This window comes from Cervus canadensis, chromosome 4 (genome assembly GCF_019320065.1).
Source record: "Cervus canadensis isolate Bull #8, Minnesota chromosome 4, ASM1932006v1, whole genome shotgun sequence".
Taxonomy (NCBI): domain Eukaryota; kingdom Metazoa; phylum Chordata; class Mammalia; order Artiodactyla; family Cervidae; genus Cervus; species Cervus canadensis.
The window spans coordinates 22,236,058-22,257,822 of NC_057389.1; the positions used below are offsets into that span (position 1 = coordinate 22,236,058).

General features: G+C 38.5%; 2 protein-coding genes across 4 annotated transcripts in view; one reads left to right on the top strand and one right to left on the bottom strand.

The window, feature by feature from the left end:
• Window positions 1-5,144, bottom strand: part of LOC122439552 — a 42,450-nt gene extending 37,306 nt beyond the window's left edge. The window contains exons 1-2 of one of the 2 annotated variants that reach the window (XM_043464706.1): window positions 5,044-5,144; window positions 4,588-4,916 (exon numbers count right to left, since the gene is read on the bottom strand). In XM_043464706.1, coding sequence (XP_043320641.1) covers window positions 4,588-4,916; window positions 5,044-5,143 — 429 coding nt within the window. In that variant the 5' untranslated portion in view covers window position 5,144. Of the gene's footprint in view, window positions 1-3,933; window positions 4,917-5,043 lie in introns of those variants that run through there. The other variant, XM_043464705.1, reaches the window with a different exon arrangement.
• Window positions 4,764-21,765, top strand: part of TMEM161B (transmembrane protein 161B) — a 71,098-nt gene continuing 54,096 nt past the window's right edge. For both annotated transcript variants that reach the window (XM_043464700.1, XM_043464701.1), the window contains exon 1: window positions 4,764-4,897. In XM_043464700.1, the coding sequence (XP_043320635.1) occupies window positions 4,895-4,897 (3 nt within the window). In that variant the 5' untranslated portion in view covers window positions 4,764-4,894. The remainder of the gene's footprint in view (window positions 4,898-21,765) is intronic.

Sequence of the window (21,765 nt, forward strand, 5' to 3'; positions counted from 1 at the left end):
AAGAAGCATTACAAACTCAAAAAGAAAACAAATTATATTAAAAAAAAGAGACAAAAACATTTAGTTACATCATAATAAAACTGCTTCAATTTTAAGATGGACATCTTATAAACAGCCAAATGAAAAAACAGATAGATTACTGGATAGCTAACAGGAAACTATAGAACAGAATCAAAGAAATGCTTGAACTGATAACAACCAAAAACATAATAACTGAAGTCAATGTTTCAGTTTAGGGGCAAAAATAAAACAAACATTATTTCTCAAAAAAATTTTTTTGGAAGCCAAAAGCAATGGAATATATCTTCAAAATGATAAAATACAACAGTTGCTAATTCCGCAAAAATGTTATTTGAAAATGAGGTGAAATAAATAGTTTCAGGATACAAAAATTGAATTTGTCCCCAGCACCCATGTACAAAGGAAGTACTAAAGCCTGTTCTTCAGGAAGAAGAAATAAGATGCCAGATAGAAGCTTAGAAACTCAAGGAGTCATAAAGTACAAAGTAAATATTCAAGTAAATATAAACATATATTAATCATATAATGTTTTAAGGAATTTAGGAAATATATATTAAGTAAACACAATGTATATAACATGCAGTGGGGCAATAAATTATGTGTTCTTGGGTCCTTACATTGTCCAGGAAGATGTGTAATATAAATTACTAAATAATACATAACTGTCAAGCTTATGGGGTGGAAGAAATGGAATAACAAAAAATAATCTAAAAGAAGGCAAAAAAAGGAGAAACTCAACAAAAGAAAGATGGGACAAAAGCAAATAATATGACACATTTAATTCCATGTATATTAGTAATTGTGTTACATATAAGTCAACTAAACCCTTTAATTACAAAAATATTATCAAATTAAACAATAAATTTGTGCATATAACTCAAGTAAACATGTAAAAACACTTAGAATAAAATATAAATTATGGTTGCTTTCAATTTTACTCTTTCCTACCTGCAAACTTACTCTTCTTGTAGTCACTATGCTCCAACCAGGCAGGCCTTTTGGCTCCTAAGATATTCTAAGATAGTTCATGCCTCTGGGTTTTGCATTTTTGTCCCCTCTGCAAGCATTTGCTTCCCCAATTTCTGCAAAGCTGGATTTTCCTTTCAAGTAGCAGTTTAAGTAACACTCTTTTAGAGGTTTTCCTTAGTCACCTATTCTAAAATATTCATCTACTTTAACTCTCTACCTAGCACTATCTTATATTCTGTTTCTTTATTTATGGTCTGTTATCACTAAAATGTAGCACGGACCATGTCTGCTCTATTTACCACAGTTTCCCCAAGTCTAGAACAATGACTGGGACATAGTAGATACTCAATAAATACTTACAGAATAAAGCTAGTTTAGGTTGAAACCTTTCTTACAGTTTTATTGCTCTTGGTGGTGGCTGTTTAAAGCATCAAAGTGTCACTCACTGTCGTGTCTGACTCTCTGCGGCCCCATGAACCTGTCAGACTCCTCTGTCCATGGAATTCTCCAGGCAAGACTACTGGAGTGGGTTGCCATTTCCTTCTCCAGGGGCTCTTGCTGACCCAGGAATCAAAACTCAGTCTTCTGCATTGCAGGTAGATTCTTCACCGTCTGAGCCACCAGGGAAGCCCCCGGCTGTTTAAAGACTTTCCTGATCCCAAAAGGTATCAGATGATATCAAGATCCCATTTATGTATATTAGTGACCCCTGAAAGTATGCACTATGTAAAGTGTAAAATTTGCAGCAGTTTTTCCACCAGTAAGTCAGCTATGTAGTATAGTCTTAGATGTAACTATAATAACAAGTAAATAAAGAAAAGGTTCAAAGGAAGGCTACTGAACTACTAAAAAGTTGCAATACACTTCTGAAGAACATGTTTGTTTGTATGTTTTTCTCACATTAGAAAGGTGAGAGTATTATAGGTGGATGTTACAAAACATAACTTTTTTATGGAGGGGGGAGAAGCCCCTTTCATCTACTCCCAAGTAAAAAAATTGAATAAAAAAAAAATTACCCTCTTACAGAAGGACTGTTTTAGAGTGGTAATTCCAGTTATGATGGTTTATATATTTTGGTTACTTCCTTTTTTACTCTTTGTTTTATACTCAGTTCTTCACATCAAAGCAATCACACTGGTCACATTTTCCATCAGAAAGACAAGCTTAATGGCTTTTAAAAAATAGCTAGATAACATACCACTAAATGTATATGACAGAGTTTGACCAATCTCTAATTTTCAAAGATTGTTCCAATTTTTTTAAAAATCATGATTAGTATTCCTACAACTAACATTTTTGTCCATAAATCATTTTGAGGGCAGTTTAACTGAAGTGATTTTGGTCTACAACATTCATTTAAATGGTATTTCTCAAGGGGAAGAGGGTGGGAAACACAAAAAGGTCCTAGGCATTTATCTCTAATTAGGAAAACAGTATACATTGCAGGGAGGTGTGGGGATTACAAAGGCCCTGACAGCATAAGCATAAATCATTATATTTATTAAAGAAAAAGCAGTGGAAATTTCTTAGAGGAGCTAATCTGGAAAACATTTTGCAAAGAATACGGAGCTGGACTTGGAAAAAGTGATAGGTCTTAATGTTTGAAAATGTTCCAGACAGGTGGAGGTGTTGAAGGAGGTGATAACTATCTGTTGGTGTTCTTAAGTACTGGAGAACAGTTCTTACTCAGGACAACTCATCAGGAAGCCTGAATAGTGAGCAACTTGGGTTTTTTTAATCAAAGATTGGACTCCTAACTTCCTTGCCAAAAACAACCAAATTTCTCCTTAATCTCCATCATTCATATCTTTTTTTCCTCTTTCATTCTTCCCTTTTTTGTTCCTCTGTCAAAGACTCATCTATTTTAAGTAATGGAAACAGGTAAATTCCTCTTCTTCAAGGCTTGCAACCTTACACATTATAACTGTTGCAACCTTAAAACATGCGTGCATTTTAATCTTATAAAAACACTGCTTATTACAGATTTTTCACACTAAGGGAATTAGGAACATTCAAGGATATTAACTAAGTTATTTATCAACTTGCCCTACACCAAATAAGGAACATAGTCACATGATCTATTAAAAATGATTAACAGATAATGAATAATGACTGTGATTTTCTTTCGTGGTTTTATTCTGGCAGCAATAAATTCCACCCTAATAATTTCTGTCTTATTGCCACATAGGAGGTGATGTTTTGTGAACCTCAACGAGGCTGCCAGGTCTAGCACAGTAAGACTCATGGTGTCAGAAATAAGAGTCAGACTTCATGGGATGTGTTGTCAGTGACAGACTTATAGCCACTTCCCTTCTCCACCTTTTCTTCCCTAAGGATAGCAGCTACTTTCCACAGACACCCCAGCCGACAGACTCCAATTCCTCTCTCCCACAGGTACCATCTGCAGATGCCCAGGGGCGTGTCTGTTTACAACCTTGTCCCAACGAGCAGAAGCGGAACCCTCCGAGAATTTCTGGATTCATCCTCAATAGGACCTGTTTCACAAATTATTTCCCAGCCCCTCTCCACCTGTTTCCAATGTTAGTACTTACGATTTTTGTATCTTCTCCTTTACACTATGCATTCCCCAATAAACAGAATTTAAAGTGAAAACTAATATAAAGCAACTGCTCTGTGCCTGTTCTTTTAGATGGCTCTTAACTCTGATGATTCCCAGGATCTTTTGACCATGTTTAGGTTGGATATCATGCTCTTCAGGGACTTTGGTAAGGAAGTTGAGACTTAACGTCTCTAACCACCCTTGCCAGCCCAACTGTAACTTCTGAAGCCTCCTAGATTCCTGTCCCAATTCCAGCTTTTCCGACAAAACTACACCCTAACGCAAAAAGACATCCCACAGATGAAACTGCAGATACAGTCAGGACTTAACCAAGGACCCCCTAAGTGGTGAGATAAATTTCTGGGTTAAAAGTACTCTGTATATCCATTTGAAGTCTGTCACTAATACTATGTATAACCAAACAAAAAGAGAGTTGACAGGTACACTTAACAACACAACATTTGGAAGGTATATGGAAGTTGTCTTGGGGGGGGGGGGCAATATTACAAGGAATACGAAAGTTTGACTTTTCTTCCCATCTGATGATAGATATGTTTTAATCTAAAAGGAAACCGTCCATATTTGAATGTATTAAATAGGAAGAATTCTCTTGCCAGATTCTCTGCTCTTGGTACATGCAGTTCTGACTTCAGCTGGTATCTGAACAGTGCAGAAACGTCTCACGATCAAATTCCACTGCCCTGAGGAAGGCTAGAAATGGAGGACCCGCAAAGCAGAGAGCAGAGACGACGCAGGGACGGGTCTGTAAGGATTCGGAGTCTCCCAGAAGGGACGGCCAGAAAATGAGAAGGTAGAAAGAGAAAGAAAGGGCGTGGCTGAGCTAAGGTATTTTCCACGTCGTCTCCGCAAGAGCGCGGCTTAACCGCGGTTTTCTCCCGCGCGAAATCCGCTGGGTCTGGAGTCGGCTCTCTCCGTGTCCACGAACCTGTATCTCCATCACCTAATAGGGCCCACACCACCCAATCTACCTCCGGATCCTCGCAGGCGCCGCACCAACGCGCCGCGCGCCCACCTACCTGCGCTGCGCCTGCGCCTGCCCCCCGCGCGCTCTCAAGGTCAGCACCGCCCCCGGCCTCTAACCTAGCACCCACGGAAGTGGCAATAGAGGACGTCCTGCGTCGCCTCACCTCTGCGTGGCGTGGGGTCGCCGGCGTTCGGCAGAGGGGAGGGACTTCCTGTCCCGCCGAGCAGAACTTCCGGCCGAGCCGGAAGATCCTCTCCCTCGCGGTGTCGAGTGGCTCCCGGCTGCGGGGTTGGGAGGGGAGGTCCGGGACGACCCCGGTAAACTCCTGGGCGTCGGGCCCACGACCTTTCCTTGGCGCCATGGTGAGTCCTCCTGTGAGGGCTGGAGTGAGAGCAGTGGGGGGAAGACGGGGCCAGGAGGTCAGTCCTGTGCAGGGAAGCCGGCCGGGTGGCCAGCTGAGGATGGAGCGGGCGGGAGCAATGAGATGGGCGGTAGGGCAGGACCTTACCACCTGCCCCGGGGCGCTGGGGCCCCCGAGGAAGCGACGTCTGTCCAGCCCAGCCGCTGGATCTGTCCAGGAGTTCGAAATAGGTGGTCAGAATATTCATGGCCCGTTCACTGTGGACGGCCGTGGGGCCAGGTGGTCCCAGAGTTGACCTAGCCCGGTTGCTCACCTCCTCCCTTCTCTCAGCTGTAGGGCAGTGGCCAAGAACTTCAGATCTCAGAAATGCTCCTGGCCTTTCCCGGTGGAGCCAGTACCTCCCCTTAAGGATCAACACGTGTCACTTAAAGAAACGGCCAAGGCAGTTTATCTTTCAGACTTGGCCCTTGGGAAATTGGAAAAGGTCTCAAAGATAAAAGTCTGGACTGAATAAGGAGGGTCTTGATTCGAAAGGAATGTTTCAGGGGCGTGCGCGAGGGAACTGTTGGAGAACGGGGAGTACCCCGACCGTGTAAGATCTGTAAGAGCCTCAACTATTAGGCAAAAGGAGTTTTCTTTTATGAGGAAGAGAAAGCAAGGCTAGAAAGAACTGAGTGTGGGAAAGTGAGATAAAATAGTAGTATGATTGGACTGTAAATCAGAGAAACTTTTACTCCCTAGACCAGACTTCTGAGGAAAAACTGTTGGAGGTGTATCCTGTTTCAGAGTGAGGGTGGGCCAAAGTTCAGGAACCTGGGGGAAGAGATCTTAGAATTTGGGCAATATATTGCTCCAGTTGCTCTATGGGGACAAGCAGTTCAGCTGGTCATTTTTGAAGCAAAGAATGGTAATTTGCAGGCACTATGTCTGGCCTTGTTACAGGGCTTCCCAGGTGGCTCAGTGGTAAAAGAATCTGCTTGCCAGTGCAGGGAATGCAGGTTGGATCCCTGGGTCAGGAAGATCCCCTGGAGGAGGAAATGGCAACCCACTCCAGTATTGCCTGCAAAATCACGTGGATAGAGGAGCCCTGTGGGCTCCAGGCCGTGGAACCGCAGAGAGTCCAATGTCACGAAGCACCCAGGCAGCCAGTTCCCGCATCTTGCTTCACTAAGTCTATGGAGACTGTTGGTTCTTTGCAGTAAGCTGTTTCCAGAAAGGTGGCAGTGGAAGGATTTCTTAACCTTTGCTGTTTTCCAATATCACAGGGGTCTGGTTCAAAATTGTCAAGTTACTTCAAATCCTGTCAGTGTCCTCTGGAGGACGTTCTGCCTTGGAATTTGGAGTTTGCAGTATTTTTTCGTGATCAAATGTTGACATTGTTCAGTTGTGTATGATTCACTTTTGAATGACTTAGAGAAATGTAACGGACTGTGAAACAAAGGAACTTCAAAATAATGTGGTTCCTAATCCTCTCTTTATCAGCTAACCTCTTGACTCTTTTGAGGCAGTAGTGAGTGTGTATTCTTTAAACCTCAGTGAATGGTACAATTTGTAATTATTAAGAGTTTTTTTCTTTTTTCTTCCTGTTGTACAATGAAATTAGACAAAGATAAGGAACAGAAGGACTAGAACGAACCAAAAATAATGACTAACCACCTTCCTGTCTCCCCCCAACCCCCAGTTTTACAGAGGGAAAAATCTGAGGTTTAGAAAGAGGCAGATAAATTTAGATAGATTTAGGTAAATCACCTAAAGTAGCAATTTACCTAAAGTAGCAATAGTTTGGCAGTTTTTCATTTTTTAATGTATCAAGTAGGTAACACTTAGAATCTTTGTCAATATGTTTGGTCAAGTATTTTACTACTGTCTTAAATACAACCACAGAATGGAAAGCAGAGCCTTTTTTATTTTGCATCTTGATTTTTTGTTTTAATCAATATAAACTCGTGATCCAGATCAAAAATACTGAGTGTTGACTCGTAATTTTCTTTATGTTGTAAAAATGAATTGTTGTTCAGTCGCCTCGTCATGTCCAACCCTTTGTGACCCCGTGGACTGCAGCACAGCAGGCCTCTCTATCCCTCACCATCTCTCAAAGTTTGCCCAAGTTCGTGTTGATTGCATCAGTGATGCCATCCAGCCGTCTCATCCTCTGATGCCCTCTTCTCCTGCCCTCAATCCTTCTCAGCTTTAGGGCCTTTTCCAGTAAGTCAGCTGTTCACATCAAATGACCAAAACACTGGAGTTTCAACTTCAGCATCAGTCCTTCCAATGAATATTCTGTGTTGATCTCTCTTAAGATTGACTGGTTTGATCTCCTTGCTGTCCAAGGGACTCTCAGGAGTCTTTTCCAGCACCATAGTTTGAAGGCATCAGTTCTTCAGTGCTCCACTTTCTTTAGTCCAGCTCTCACACCGTACATGACCACTAGGAAGACCATAGCCTTGGCTGCATGGACCTTTGTTGGCAGAGTAATGCCTCTGCTTTTTAACACAGTCTAGGTGTGTAGGCCTGTTACAGCTTTCTTGCCAAGAAGCAAACGTCTTCCGATTGCGTGGCTGCAGTTAGCATCTGCAGTGATTTTAGAGCCCAAGAAGAGTGAACCTGTCACTAGTAGTATAGTGTGTAGTGTGGTAGTAAGTAGTCTTAGTCACTCAGCTGTGTCCCTCTTTGTGACCCCATGGACTATAGCCTGCCAGGGTTCTCTGCCCAAGGGATTCTCCAGGCAAGAATACTGGAGTGGGTTGCCATTCCCTTCTCCAGAGGATCTTCTCGACCCAGGGATCGAACCCGGGTCTACTGCATTCAGGGCAGATTCTTTACCATCTGAGCTACAGAGAAGTCCTGTAATCTGTCATTGCTTCCACCTTTTCCCCTTCTATTTGTCATGAAGTAATGGCACCAGATGCCATGATCTTAGTTTTTTTAATATTTAGTTTTAAGCTGGCTCTTTCACTCTCCTTCACCCTCATCAAGAGGCTCTATAGTTACTGTTCGCTTTCTGCCGTTAGGGTGGTATCATCCACATATCTGAGGTTGTTGATGTTTCTCCCACCTGTGTTAATTCTGGCTTGTAACTCATTTCTCATGACGTGCTCAGCGTATAGATTAAACAAGCAGGGTGACAGCAGACAGCCCCATCGTACTTCTTTCTAAATCTTGAAGCAGTCAGTTCTATACAGCGTTCTGACTGTTGCTTCTTCACCTGCATACAGGTTTCTCAGGAGACAGGTAAGATGGTCTGGTATTCCCATCTCTTTAAGAGCTTTCCACAGTTTTTTATGATCCACACAGTCAAAGGCTTTGGCGTGGTCGGTAGAACAGAGGTATATGCTTTTCTGAAATTCCCTAACTTTCTCTGTGATCCAGTGAATGTTGGAATTTGATCTCTGGTTCCTCTTCCTTTTCTAAACCCAGCTTGGGTATCTGAAAGTTCTTGGTTTGCATGATGATGAAGAGTCCATAGAAAATTTACTGAAGGAATGAAGCTATGTTTTTATTATACTTTTTGAATATTATAGACCAACTTTAATCAAATAGATTTTTACACCATTTAGGTTGATTTGTGGGTGAAAAGTAGATCAAATGCCTAGAATTGTAGGAATCTCATGGCTTATTTTATCTATGTAGCATCCTGTAGTAACTTTACTGCTGGGATTGTGCTCAGTATGTTGGTTGTTTAAAACAAAAAGTTGTGAATCTCTGTCTTAATTGCAGTTATTGAGAGAGGTTTCTTTTTGGGAAATGGGGAAGGCTGTTGGGAAGAGATAATGTGGTAAAAGTTAGAAATACATGACTAACACAGGGGATAGAAATTCTGATGGGGTGATGGAGACACATAATAGGTGGCTTCAACTGAGTTTTGAAAAGTTAAATTAGGACACTCAGTTCAGTTCAATTCAGTCACTCAGTCGTGTCCGACTCTTTGCGACCCCATGAACTGCAGCACGCCAGTGCCCCCCGTCCATCACTAACTCCCGGAGTCTACCCAAACCCATGTCCATTGAGTCAGTGATGCCATCCGACCATCTCATCCTCTGTCGTCCCCTTCTCCTCCTGCCCTCAATCTTTCCCAGCATCGGGGTCTTTTTAGATGAGTCAGCTCTTTGCATCAGGTGACCAAAGTATTGGGAGTTTTCAGCTTCACTATCAGTCCTTCCAATGAACACCCAGAACTGATCTCCTTTAGGATGGACTGGTTGGATCTCCTTGCAGTCCAACGGACTCTCAAGAGACTTCTCCAACACCACAGTTCAAAAGCATCAATTCTTCTGGGCTCAGCTTTCTTTATAGTCCAACTCTCACATCCATACATGACCACTAGAAAAACCATAGCCTTGACTAGATGGACCTTTGTTGACAAAGTAGTGTCTCTGCTTTTTAATATGCTGTCTAGGTTGGTCATAACTTTCCTTCCAAGGAGTAAGGACACTAATTCTTAATAATTAGGAAGCTAATTCTCAATTTAAGTTCACATAGGATTCACCTGTGATGCTTGATTAAAAATGCTTATCTGGGCTGGCTTATTGAGGGAGTGGAGTCTCATAATTTAATTTTTAATGAGTTTTACAATTAAGCCTGAAACTTGTGGTCCTGAAAGCACTTTGAAGGAACTGTAATGCAGCCATTAGAAACTTTGATAGGGATATTGAGGTTTTTGTGCTGAGTGATAATCATACATGTGGTTTGTTGATGTGTTGGATTACTTTAATGGATTTTGGATTGTTGACCTAGCCTCAAATACTATTCCTCAAAAGTGGAATAAGTTCCACTTTGTTGCTGTGTATAATTCTTCTCATACATTGTTGAATTTGATTTGTTGGTATTTGTTTAGGATTTTTGCATCTATGTTCATGAGAGATATTGGTCTGTAGTTTTTTGTTTGTTTTTCCTTGTAATACCTTTGCTTGGTTTTGGTATTGGGGCAATCCTCATAGAATGAATTAGAAAGTTTTCTCTCTGCTTCTGTCCTCTGATGAAGGAGATTGTAGAGACTTGGTATAATTTCTTCCTTAAAGAAATGTCTGATAGAAGCACCAGTGCACCCTAATGGGCCTGATGCTTTTTGTTTAGGAAGGTTATTATTGATTCAATTTCTTAGTAGGTATAGGCCTGTTCAGATTGTCTATTTCTTGTGTAAGTTTGGGCAAATTGTGCCTTTCAGAAATTGGTTCATTTCATCTAGGTTATAAAATTTGTGAGCATAAACTTGTTCGTAGTGCTTCTTTATTATCCTTTTTAATGTCCATGGATCCATAGTGATATTGCCCTGTCATTTCTGATGTTAGTTATTTGTGTCCTCTCTTCTTTCCTTACTTGATAGGGCTAGAAACTTACTGATTTTATAGTTATTTTCAAAGAACCAACTTTTGGTTTCATTGATTTTTTCCGTGTTGATTTCTTCTTTTCAATTCCATTGAAAATAATTCATACTATTTCTTTTCTTTTGCTTACTTTGGATTTAGTTTGCCTTTTTTCTTGCTTCATAAGGTGACGCCTGAGGTGATTTAAAATCTCTTCAAATACATGTATTCAGTGCTATAAATTTTCCTTTAAGCACAGCTTTTGCTGCATCCCATAAAATTTGATAAGTTGTGTTTTCATTTTCATTTGGTTCACATATATTCTCTTGATTTCTCCTTTGATCCATGTGTTACCTAGAAATGTGTTGTTTGGGCTCTGTGTGTTTTGAGATTTTCCAGTTATTTTCTCTTATTGGCTTCTAGTTTAATACCATTTTGCTCTGAGGGCAGACATTGTATGATTTCTATCCTTTTAAATTTGTTAAATGTTTTATGACTCAGAATGTGCAGTTTGAAGGGTGGATTCTGGTCAGGTTTCATCCGTTTGCCACATAGTGGCAGAGATTTGAGTCTCTTCTCAATTCTCTGACTTTTCTTCCACTTCACTCCTTTCCAAAAGAGGCTTAGTTCAAATAATAGTAGATACTGTTCTCTTGGTTAACATTTAGCTGGTTGAAGGTTGATTCTTGAGGCTGATTTATGCTTTGGTCTCTCCATTTTTTAGATAATTAATTTGTTTGCTCTGGGATAAAAACTTAAAGCAAATATAGTTGATCTTAGAAAATCAGAACATACCTAAAGTGTTCATTTTTTAAGAGAGACTTTATTATTTTCCTGTTAGGATTTTTGAACTCCAGCTTGCCCTGTTCTTGTTCAGTCGCTCAGTTGTGTCTGATTCTTCTCAGCCTCATGGACTGCAGCACCCCAGGCTTCCCTGTCCTTCGTCATCTCCCAGAGCTTGCTCAAACTCATATCCTTCAAGTCGGTGATGCCACCCAACCGTTTCGTCCTCTGTTGTCCCCTTCTCCTCCTGCCTTCAATCTTTCCCAGCATCAGGGTCTCTTCTAATCAGTTGGCTCTGTGCTTCAGGTGGCCAAAGTATTGGCGTTTCAGTTTGAGCATCAGTCCTTCCAATGAATATTCAGGACTGATTTCCTTTAGGATTGACTTGTTTTATATCCTTGCAGTCCAAGGACCTCTCAAAAGTCTTCTCCAGCACTACAGTTCAAAACATCAATTCTTTAGTGCTCAGCCTTCTTTGTGGTCCAACTCTCCCATCCATACATGACGACTGGAAAAACTATAGCTAGAGGAACTTTGAAGACATAAACTTTATTTGTAAATTGCGCTCCTACTCTTTGTATACTACCTACTCTTGAGTTACAGGAAAAGAAAATCTCTATAAAGTCCCGTTAAAACGAACATTCTCTTGGTTTTAACTGAAATGATTGTGCCTTTTGTTTCACCAAACACTTAAAATTCATGCTCTTACTTCAAAAGTATTTGTTTAATCATTCATTGTTGGTTAAGCACTATCTGTATGTCACATACTGATCTTGGCAACAGAGACATAACTTTATAAAACAGAGACTTTCTTGTCTTTGTGGATCTTAGGTTTTATTGAGAGTCTGATGATAATCAGTTGAGATATAATGTTTGTTAGTCGTGGTAAATACAATAAGGAAAGATAGAACAGAGTTAAAGAAATGATTGAGGTGGTGATTTTAGATAGGGCATTCAGGGAAAGCCACAATGAGAAGATGACATTGGTACACACTGAATTATATTTACCTGCTATTTTTGAAAATCTGTTTATGATTGCACCCCAAAGAAGTGTTGTAGTATCAGGTACAAAGTTCATAGAGTCTTTAACTATAGTATGAATCTTACAGTAAAGTCATGTATGATTACCTTTCCATATAGTGAACAGAAAAATGATAGAAATGTTTTTTATAATCTTGTATTAGTAGGTGATATTACATTTTACTTAATAGAGTATGTTTTTTATGCCACATATTTTTAGTCTTTTAAGTTATTACAGATCTTGAGAGAATACAGCTTATTTACTCTTTTTTTTTTTTTCCCAATTGTCTCTGACTCCATGGGTACTAATTTTTTTTTTCCATTTATTTTTATTAGTTGGAGGCTAATTACTTTACAATATTGTAGTGGTTTTTGTCATACATTGACATGAATCAGCCATGGATTTACATATATTCCCCATCCCGATCCCCCCTCCCACCTCCCAGCTTATTTACTCTTAAGTATTCTGACCTTACAGAGTATCTTAAACAGACTTAGTAATTCTATTGTTAAAGTAGATTAAATATGTTTTGTGTTTTGACCATAAACAAAAGATTTAGAAAAACCTGAAATAATGTCAGCTTTTGATACTTCAGTATTGAAGTTCAGAATCTTGATAGTTGATTATAGTGTTTTATTTATTTTTTAAAAGTTGTGTTACAAACCAACTGCTCAAACATTCGTATCTTTAAAAATGACTTTGGGAAGAGTACAATAAGTATATGGCCTTGAAAGTCTACTTGAACCAGAACTAAATGACCTCTATAGTTTGTTTCAAGGTCTGTGACTCTCAATATGTGGATTTGTGAATATTACTGATGTACTTTTAGTTGAGTGTACATTGAGGGACCAAGGAGGGAATATTCAGTTTGTATGGAGTTTAAGAAGGATTTAACAAAGGATTGATTGGTCTAGGTCTTTAAGTGTAAGTAGAAGTATGTTGGGTGGATAAGAAACTGAATTTTAAGTACTTTTCCTCAATGGCAGTAGTAGCTACGTTTATTTAGAGTTAATATTTATCTGCTCTACTTAACGAAACACTTATGAAGTAATCACTCTTGGGCTTTTTTTTCCCCCTAACCTCCTATTATTTTTTTAATCTCCATATTTTACCTACTTTTTTTTTTAACCTCTGCTTTACAGATACAGAAATGGAGGCACAGTGAGATTAGAGTAACTCACCCAAAATTGTATATCCAGTGGTGGTAAATCCAGAAATTTGACTTCTAAATCAGGCTATTTGACCACTGTACTGTTGTGCCAATCTTACTGTTTATCTTTGATAAATTTTAACTTAATGAAAGGATTGAATTTCAAAAACATTCTCCTATAGAAGTAATACTATAATTAGTGATTATAGTTCTAGGAAATCCTTCTAACCTATTTACTACCCAGTATCACATCTCATGGTATTAGAGAAATTAATTATTACTGTCATAAAAGCTGTAATGATTGGCATTTCTAACTTAGATGCTAAATACATCTGACTCTGCTGTAGTAAGTCACAATAAGGATTCTTTCATATTCCTTTTACCTTAACTGGCACTCCTTCTTCACATCAGAGCATGAATTTCCCTTAGGCCTGGGGATGAACTTCCAGTAACACTGATAAAGTGAGGAGCAATTAGAGGACTGGGGATAAGGACCTTTGGTGAATTGGAATTTCTTCAGTGTAAGCCTGCAGTGTATTCAGTTTCTTCCAGGTGTGTCTCGTGTGTCACAGCCCACTTTTCCTGAGGGCTCTCAGGACTAGCTTGTTCCGTTTCTTTTCACTTGGATTACCTACTACTTGCACCTAGAACTTTGTTTCCCCCCGGAGTTGCAGAGAAGAACAGAGTCTTGTAGAGTATCTATCTTGCCTTCCTTCCCAGATGTTCAGCACACTCTTCAGTTCAGTTCAGTTCAGTTCAGTTGCTCAGTCGTGTCCGACTCTTTGCGACCCCATGGACTGTAGCACGCCAGGCCTCCCTGTCCACCAGCAGCTCCCAGAGGCTACTCAAACCCATGTCCATCGAGTTGGTGATGCCATCCAGCCATCTCATCCTCTGTCGTCCCCTTCTCCTCCTGCCCCCAATCCCTCCCAGCATCAGGGTCTTTTCCAATGAGTCAACTCTTTGCATGAGGTGGCCAAAGTATTGGAGTTTCAGCTTCAGCATCAGTCCTTCCAATGAACACCGAGGACTGATCTCCTTTAGGATAGACTGGTTGGATCTCCTTGCAGTCCAAGGGACTCTCAAGAGACTTCTCCAACACCACGGTTCAAAAGCATCAATTTTTCGGCACTCAGCTTTCTTCACAGTCCAACTCTCACATCCATACATGACCGATGGAAAAACGATGGGCTTGACCAGATGGACCTTTGTTGGCAAATAATGTCTCTGCTTTTTAATATGCTGTCTAGGTTGGTCATAACTTTCCTTCCAAGGAGTAAGCGTCTTTTTTTTTTTTTTTTGCGTCTTTTAATTTCATGGCTGCAGTCACCATTTATAGTGAGCACACTCTAGTAAATGTTTTTATTACTAGTAGAATTTGCAGAAGTCACCTCCCCATGTAACTTTGGACTAACCATAAACTAGTTAACTAGCTAGCTAGCTATTACAAAGATTCTTTAGGGGAAAAAATGGAAGTCCTTGATGATAGTGATCAATCTTTGCAATAAGTTCTTGGGAGTAGGGAGGTTTGGATTTTGAAGGGATGACATGGAAATACTTAGGGGCCTTGGGAGACTTTACTCCAACAATAGAATTTACTTATGAAGAAGAAAGTTCAGTAAGCTCTATAGTATAAATATATGATTATACACTGCCATCAGTTAATGTCACAGATAAGGCACTTCAAGGGCTATGGCTGTTTTTTCCTTTTTAAATAACCTTAATACTTTTAATCTTTTTGATAAGTAATAGACCCCTTTGAAATAGCAATCTTGAATTGCTTATTTTTATATATAGTTTTTAATGTCTGCCCTTTACACAGTAGTTTGCTGATTTTTGTTATCTTTCACTGTTGATTGCCACTGTTTGCCTTCATGCAGTGATCTGCTTAGAAAAAGCAGTGCTATAGTTTCCTGCTTTCTTTTCCTGAAAGGAAAAGTCATAGTGGAGGATTCTGCTCGACCAAAACTTCATTAACTTGAGTGTTTATTAAGTATTTTTCTCATTTCTGAAGATTTTGGCTATTTTTATGGTGAGTATAAATGACTGACTAGAAAATAGTTCCAGTTCTTTATGGTTTATGGGTATATATATTTAAGTTTAAGTGTTCCGTGATTACAATCATTTGTTTCTGGCCACAGGCTTGTTTAAAAGAGAAGCCATGCCTTTTTTTCCTCAAAAGTTTTGCTTTTATTAATAGCTAATTCATTAGTAGAATTTTACTTCCATTTAAGTTTGTGCCTACTGCCCTCCTGCTCTGTTCCCTATTTTCTTAATTAACATTAAGACAGTGAAGCCTCACTGTATCATTTATTCCTAGACAGTTTTGTTGTTTGGATAGGTCAGTTGTTTCATGTTGAATATACTAATCTTTTCCTAATCCAATTTTTAAGACAGAAAGGAAGTCGAAAGGAGTCTAAAATAACTGCAATTAGAATTAAATGTCAAAGAAATAAATTTTCCAGTCAGGAGGGACAGAAAAGAAAGCTTTGGTTAAAATTTGTTGTAGTATATGTAGTAAGTTTACCTGTGATATTAGTTCTTTAAAACTGTTTTTTTAATTGGATTTCAACTAACACTGATTTTTGATTTTGATAGTTTCTCAGTCATTCCCATTAGCAGTTGTTAAGATCATCATAGTTCCTAAAAATTTTTTCAGGTCATAAAGAAAATGAAACATTTAATAAAAGAGAATTGACCACATAGCTGAGATAAATTAAAAAAGAGAGAGAGACTAGAACTTTTGGCATTCACAAGTCTCCTAAGAGAAATACTGCAAACTGCTTGTTGAGATAAGAATGTTGGGCGGTGGGCTAGGTGTACTTCTTTACATTAACGTAGATGGAACTCTGATTTCCTTTCAGTTCTCCTACAAATAGTAACTCATTTAATTCTTCATGAGGAAAGAATAGTTATTCTTTCCCATTGCGAACGACTGCCTATCACAGGATTTGATGGTGACTTAATGGTAAATATGTAAATGCAAACAATCTATTGTTTATTTAATTAAAGTAATTGCAGTCATCATCAGTAAGCTCTTTCAGGGTTTCGGAGATCATTTGCCAACTCTTGTCTTTTTGTAGATAAGGAATGAGTCCCAGAGAAAGCTTGTCTGGTTGCTGTGCTATCCCCAGTTAGTGACAGAACTATCTGGATTGTGATGTTTCATTACTCAGCATATTAAAATATTCACAATGAAAGCATTTTCTAACAGTTAACATTAAGGATGCACATTAAGTTTTCTTGACTTTTTTTTTGCTTAAAATTTAGAGATAAGTTGAAATTTTTATTTTAAATTTAATAAAGCTTTATTAGTGTGTTTACAAAAGTTTGAAAGGAAGTATTTGCAACACATATTGCATTAAATTGAGAGGATTATCTTTTGCTGCAACTCTTACTCCGAGGTATGCAGAAAACATGATATCTTCAATCTTAAATAATTTTCTTCTTTATTGAAACTAAAGTTCAGTATTTGGCACATAATAGGAACATGAATGTAGTGAACTGTGGGCAAATTATGCTTTTTCCTTTTATTTCATCTAAAAAGTAAATATTCTACTTTATCTCCTAGGATTGGAGTTTGGGGCTGAAGAAATGAAAATGAGATGAATGTAGTTCTAGAAGGGGAGAGACCCTTAAAGTACAGCTGAGCATGATAAAGGCTGTTTTGGAATTACGCGTTTTGTTTTTTTGTAGCAAGGACGGTTTTATGGAGGAAATGAATGTTGAGGAATGAGAAAGAATTGGTTTGAATAAGCAAGGTGGTTTGTAAATGTCAAATGTAAATTTATTACTTTTGACTAATAGGTTTCTTGAATATAGATCTATAGGGATATTGTTTATATTGTCAGAAAGTATTCTTACGGTTATGGAAGAGTAGCAGAATTTAGGGATGTCTTCTACCATTGAACCTTTTGTTTGTTACTTATTAGTATTATAATAAAACATTTATGCCTCCTTTGGCTAGAGATAAAGTTGCTAACTTCTTATAAATACTTCATTTTTCATCAACATTTTAATGATTGTATGGTATTGCTTTATATGAAATATTACATAATTTATTCAACCTATTGTAACTGGAAAATGATCTTTTAAGATAAACAACTATTAATTTCAACTCTAATATGTTAAGATGTTTTATAAATTATATTTAATTAGAGTGTCCTCTGTTCTTGTGAAAAAGTATTTTTATCCTTGCCCTCTATTTGTTGTTGATCTTCCATTTTGCCTTATCAGTTTGTATCTTGGGAAAATATCTGAAGTTTTTTTCTAAGTTTAATCAAATTCTGAAAAATGGCTTTATATCATCACCTTTAGCAGAAAGTCTGGAGCTGCTGTTTTTGAATATAGTTATGTGAAATTCATGCATTCTACTAAGTTGTGGTTCTCACTAAGATATTTAGGGTGATAATTACCTAGACATTTTATTGGTTTGTGGGTTTTTGACCTTAGTTTTAAAGTACATTAGACTTATTCTGAATTGTGAGAGAAAAATTTCTGCTGCTACTTTTTTACTTTAAAGAAATTTAAAAAATATTTTGTGGCGCAAAACATTGATATTTTGCAAACTGAACTTATTCTGTAAATGTTTAAATTTGAAAACCCATGTTGTTTGAGTTCAAGTCACAGTTGTTGATAATTGTGTTTTTTAACTCCCTTTCTGTCATTTTACATTTACCTATATATTATGTATATATAATTCTGTTTGTAGTAACAGTTTGAACCATATGAAATTGCTGTTTTGTAGGTCAAAACAGTTAAGTATCTGATTTCATATGATTCAATCAGTAAATCTGTATTAAATATCAATAGGTGACTTTATTCAGATTCTTTAGCCACTTTTTAAAGTCTCTGAACCTTCCCACAGTCACATTGCCAAGATCCTGACCTTGTTGTGGTCATTTTTCAAGATCTCTCAAACTTTGTCTACTTTGGTGATTTTCTTTGGCTCTTTTGACCAGCTACTTAATTATCCTGCAGATTTAACCTTTAACTCCAGATCTTTTATTTCTCTGATGTTGTACCTAAAGCTTCGTCTTTAAGACGAAGTTGCTTGGCAATTATTCATTCAATTCTTCTGTTACATTTCTGTCAAAATTCTCATGACTTTTGAATTTCTCACAAAATTCCCTCCCCTCTTTTGTTTTATAGATCAGCTCTCCATTCCTCGTGGTTTTTAGGGAATGATGTGAGGACTTTGAAATGATATATAATGAGTTTTCCAAAGTGACTATATCCATTGGAAAGCAGGGCATCAAAAATCTTGACCTGGTTTCCACCCCCGCACTTCCCCCCCCCCCCCAGTTATGTAAACTCTGAAGACCTTGGTTTTTAAATTTAATACATCTGTTTACCTTTTTGTATGCTTCTATTAGGTAGAACAAGGTCTCATGAAGTTTTACTTTCAGCTTAGGCCTTTGGTCTCATCTATTTCTGATTCTTAAGCAATACTCACAGTTAACTCTTGATTAGACTATTTAGCAGCCCCCTTATATTGGTTCCTTCCCTCTTGCCTTATGCATGTGTATTTCCCCCATGACAAATATATATATATATTTTTTATATGTGAGCCATTCTAGTAACTGTCAGATTCTCCTCTTATTGCTTAATTTCTCCAAAGAATAATTATGTCCTTTATTTGCATTTTATCTTTACATCATCACTTAAGTGTAATTTTTACCTACTTGCAGAGATAACTGTTAATGTCATGCCTATTTCCTTTTTTTTTCCCCCTTTAAAAATGTTAATTTTGCTTTTGTTTTTGAAGTTGTTTTAGTTTAGGCTTTAATGATGTTTGTTGGACTATTTCAGTGGATTTATAATTTAGCTCTTTGCCTCCAGTTACTTTTACTCACCTCTTCTTTACTTTTCCACGGTAGTGGCAGAGTTATTCTTCCAAAATATATTTGATTTAGTTGCTTCCAGGCTTAGGATTCTGGACTTCTAAGTACCTACAGAAGAATCCACTGTGTGCAGCCCATACCAAAATCTAGCCATGTGTAACTCAGCTCATGCCATTTTCATTCTTGGTACAAAGTAGTTGTTGTTGTTTAGTCACTCAGTCTTGTCCAGCTCTCTGAGACCCCATGGACTTCAGCACGCCAGGCTTCCCCTGTCCATCACCTCTCGGAGCTTGCTCAAACTCATGTCCATTGAATTGGTGATGCTGTCCAATTTGTCCTTTGTCATCTCCTTCTCCTCCTGCTTTCAGTCTTTCTCAGCATCAGGGTCTTTTCCAATGAGTTGGCTCTTCATATCAGGTGGCCAGAATATTGGAACTTCAGCTTCAGCGTCAGTCCTTCCACTGAATATTCAGGAATGATTTCCTATAGGATTGACTGGTTTGGTCTCCGTGCAGTCCAAGGGACTCTTGAAAGTCTTCTCCAACACCACAGTTCAAAAGCATCAGTTCTTCAGTGCTCAGCCTTCTTTATGATCCAACTCTCACACCCATACATGACTACTGGAAAAATCTAGCTTTGACTAGATGGACCTTTGTCAGCAAATGATGTCTCTACTTTTTAACACTGTCTAGGTTTGTCATTGCTTTTCTTCCAAGAGCAAGCGTCTTTTAATTTCATGGCTGCGGTCACCATCTGCAGTGATTTTGGAACCCCCAAAATAAAGTCTGTCACTGTTTCCATTGTTTCCCTACCTGTTTGCCATTGCGTGATGGGACCTGATGGGACCGGATGCCATGATCTTAGTTTTCTGAATGTTGAGTTTTAAGCCAACTTTTTCACTTTCCTCTTTCACTTTCATCAAGAGGCTCTTTAGTTCCTCTTCTCTTTCTGCCATAAGGGTGGAATCACCTGCATATCTGAGGTTATTGATAATTCTTCTGGCAATCTTGATGCCAGCTTGTGCTTTGTCCAGCCTGGCATTTTGCATCATGTACTCTGCATATAAGTTAAATAAGCAGGGTGACAATGTACAACCTTGACGTACTCCTTTTCCTATTTGGAACCTGTCCGTTGTTCCATATCTGGTTTTAACTGTTGTTTCTCGACCTGCATACAGGTTTCTCAGGAGGCAGGTAAGATAGTCTTGTATTCCATCTTTGGAAGAATCTCCCACAGTTTGTTGAGATCCACACAATCGTAGGCTTTAACAAAGTCAATGAAGCAGAAGTAAATGTTCTTCTGGGATTTTCTTGCTTTTTCTATGAGCCAACAGATGTTGGCAATTTGATCTCTGGTTTCTCTGCCTTTTCTAAATCCAGCTGGAACATTGGAAGTTTTTGGTTCCCATACTGTTCAAGTCTAGCTTAGAGGATTTTGAGTATTACTTTGCTTGCATGTGAAATGAGTGCAATTGTGTGGTAGTTTGAACATTCTTTGGCATTGCCCTTCTTTGAGATTGGAATGAAAACTGACCTTTTCCAGTTCTGTGGTCACTGCTAATTTTTCCAGATTTGCTGGCATATTGAGTGCAACACTTTAACAGAATCGTGTTTTAGGATTTGAAATAGCTCAGCTGGAATTCCATCACCTCCGCTAGCCTTGGTACAAACAGATGTATCTGAACTTGTATTTCTTTCCTTTCTGACAGTGGGATACTGCTCTAACCTTGTAACATTAGTTTAGATGTCACCTCTGTGAACAAGTCTTTCCTACCTCTCCATGTAGATTTATTCACCCCCTTTGTTGGAATGCACCTGTAATACTGGGCACTGACCTCTACCATATCACTTATCACATATTATTTGTAGGTGGCAGTGAAGGGTGGTTAACATTTTAAGAGCTTGATAAGATCAACATGTGATGGAAGAAGTTGTCCTCTCACCTTGAACTTAAATATGGATTGTTTGCAAGACTTAAGCTAGACTAGATTGTGGCCAAATCAATCATATTCACATGTCAAAAGATAGACAAAATTTTAGATAGGGTTTTGTCTAAAGAAGTAGGATTGGAAAGTAGTTTTGTCATTTGAAAGTCTAGAAAAATATGTTTTAAGAATCAGAATTGGACATAACTTATCCAGAACTGTTTAGGGTTGAGAGAATTTTATGCTCTAGCTGACTGTTCTGTGTATTTCTTCAGACTTGATCACTGCCTGAATGAGATATCCCCCAGTGCTGCCTTTTGCTCTAAATCACTCCTTAACCAAGCAGCCTGCTTATTATTTGACTTCCAGTGTTTCATTAAGACAGTAATGGAATGGCGCAGTTAGTGAACTTGAACATCTGATCCACTTGGTAACTTATGTTTCACTGTATATTAATTGTTAGAACTCTTACAAACCTGATTGCCAGTCTGTCTGATGTAGATCGATTGTGCCAGAGAAACATGTTTTGTGTTGTGTTCTGAATGGCTGAGGGCACAGCCTAAGTGGGAGGCCGGTGGGAAGCTTGTCAATCCACTTCCTTGAGTTTTCCTTGAGTCTGCAACTTTCCTGTCAGTGACTCCAGGATTCTACCAGTCACCAGAACTAAAATATTTTCTTAAATAACCTTTGAGACATTCCTGTTTTATTCTGTAGTTGTTTTCTTTCTTCGTGTTCAGTCATACTCAAAGGTGATTGGTTTCCTACTGACATACTTTTTAGCTTTGTTCTTTGCTTCCTGGTTTCCACTGTTTCTACCTTATTAGTCTTAGGTTTTCTCTTTGATT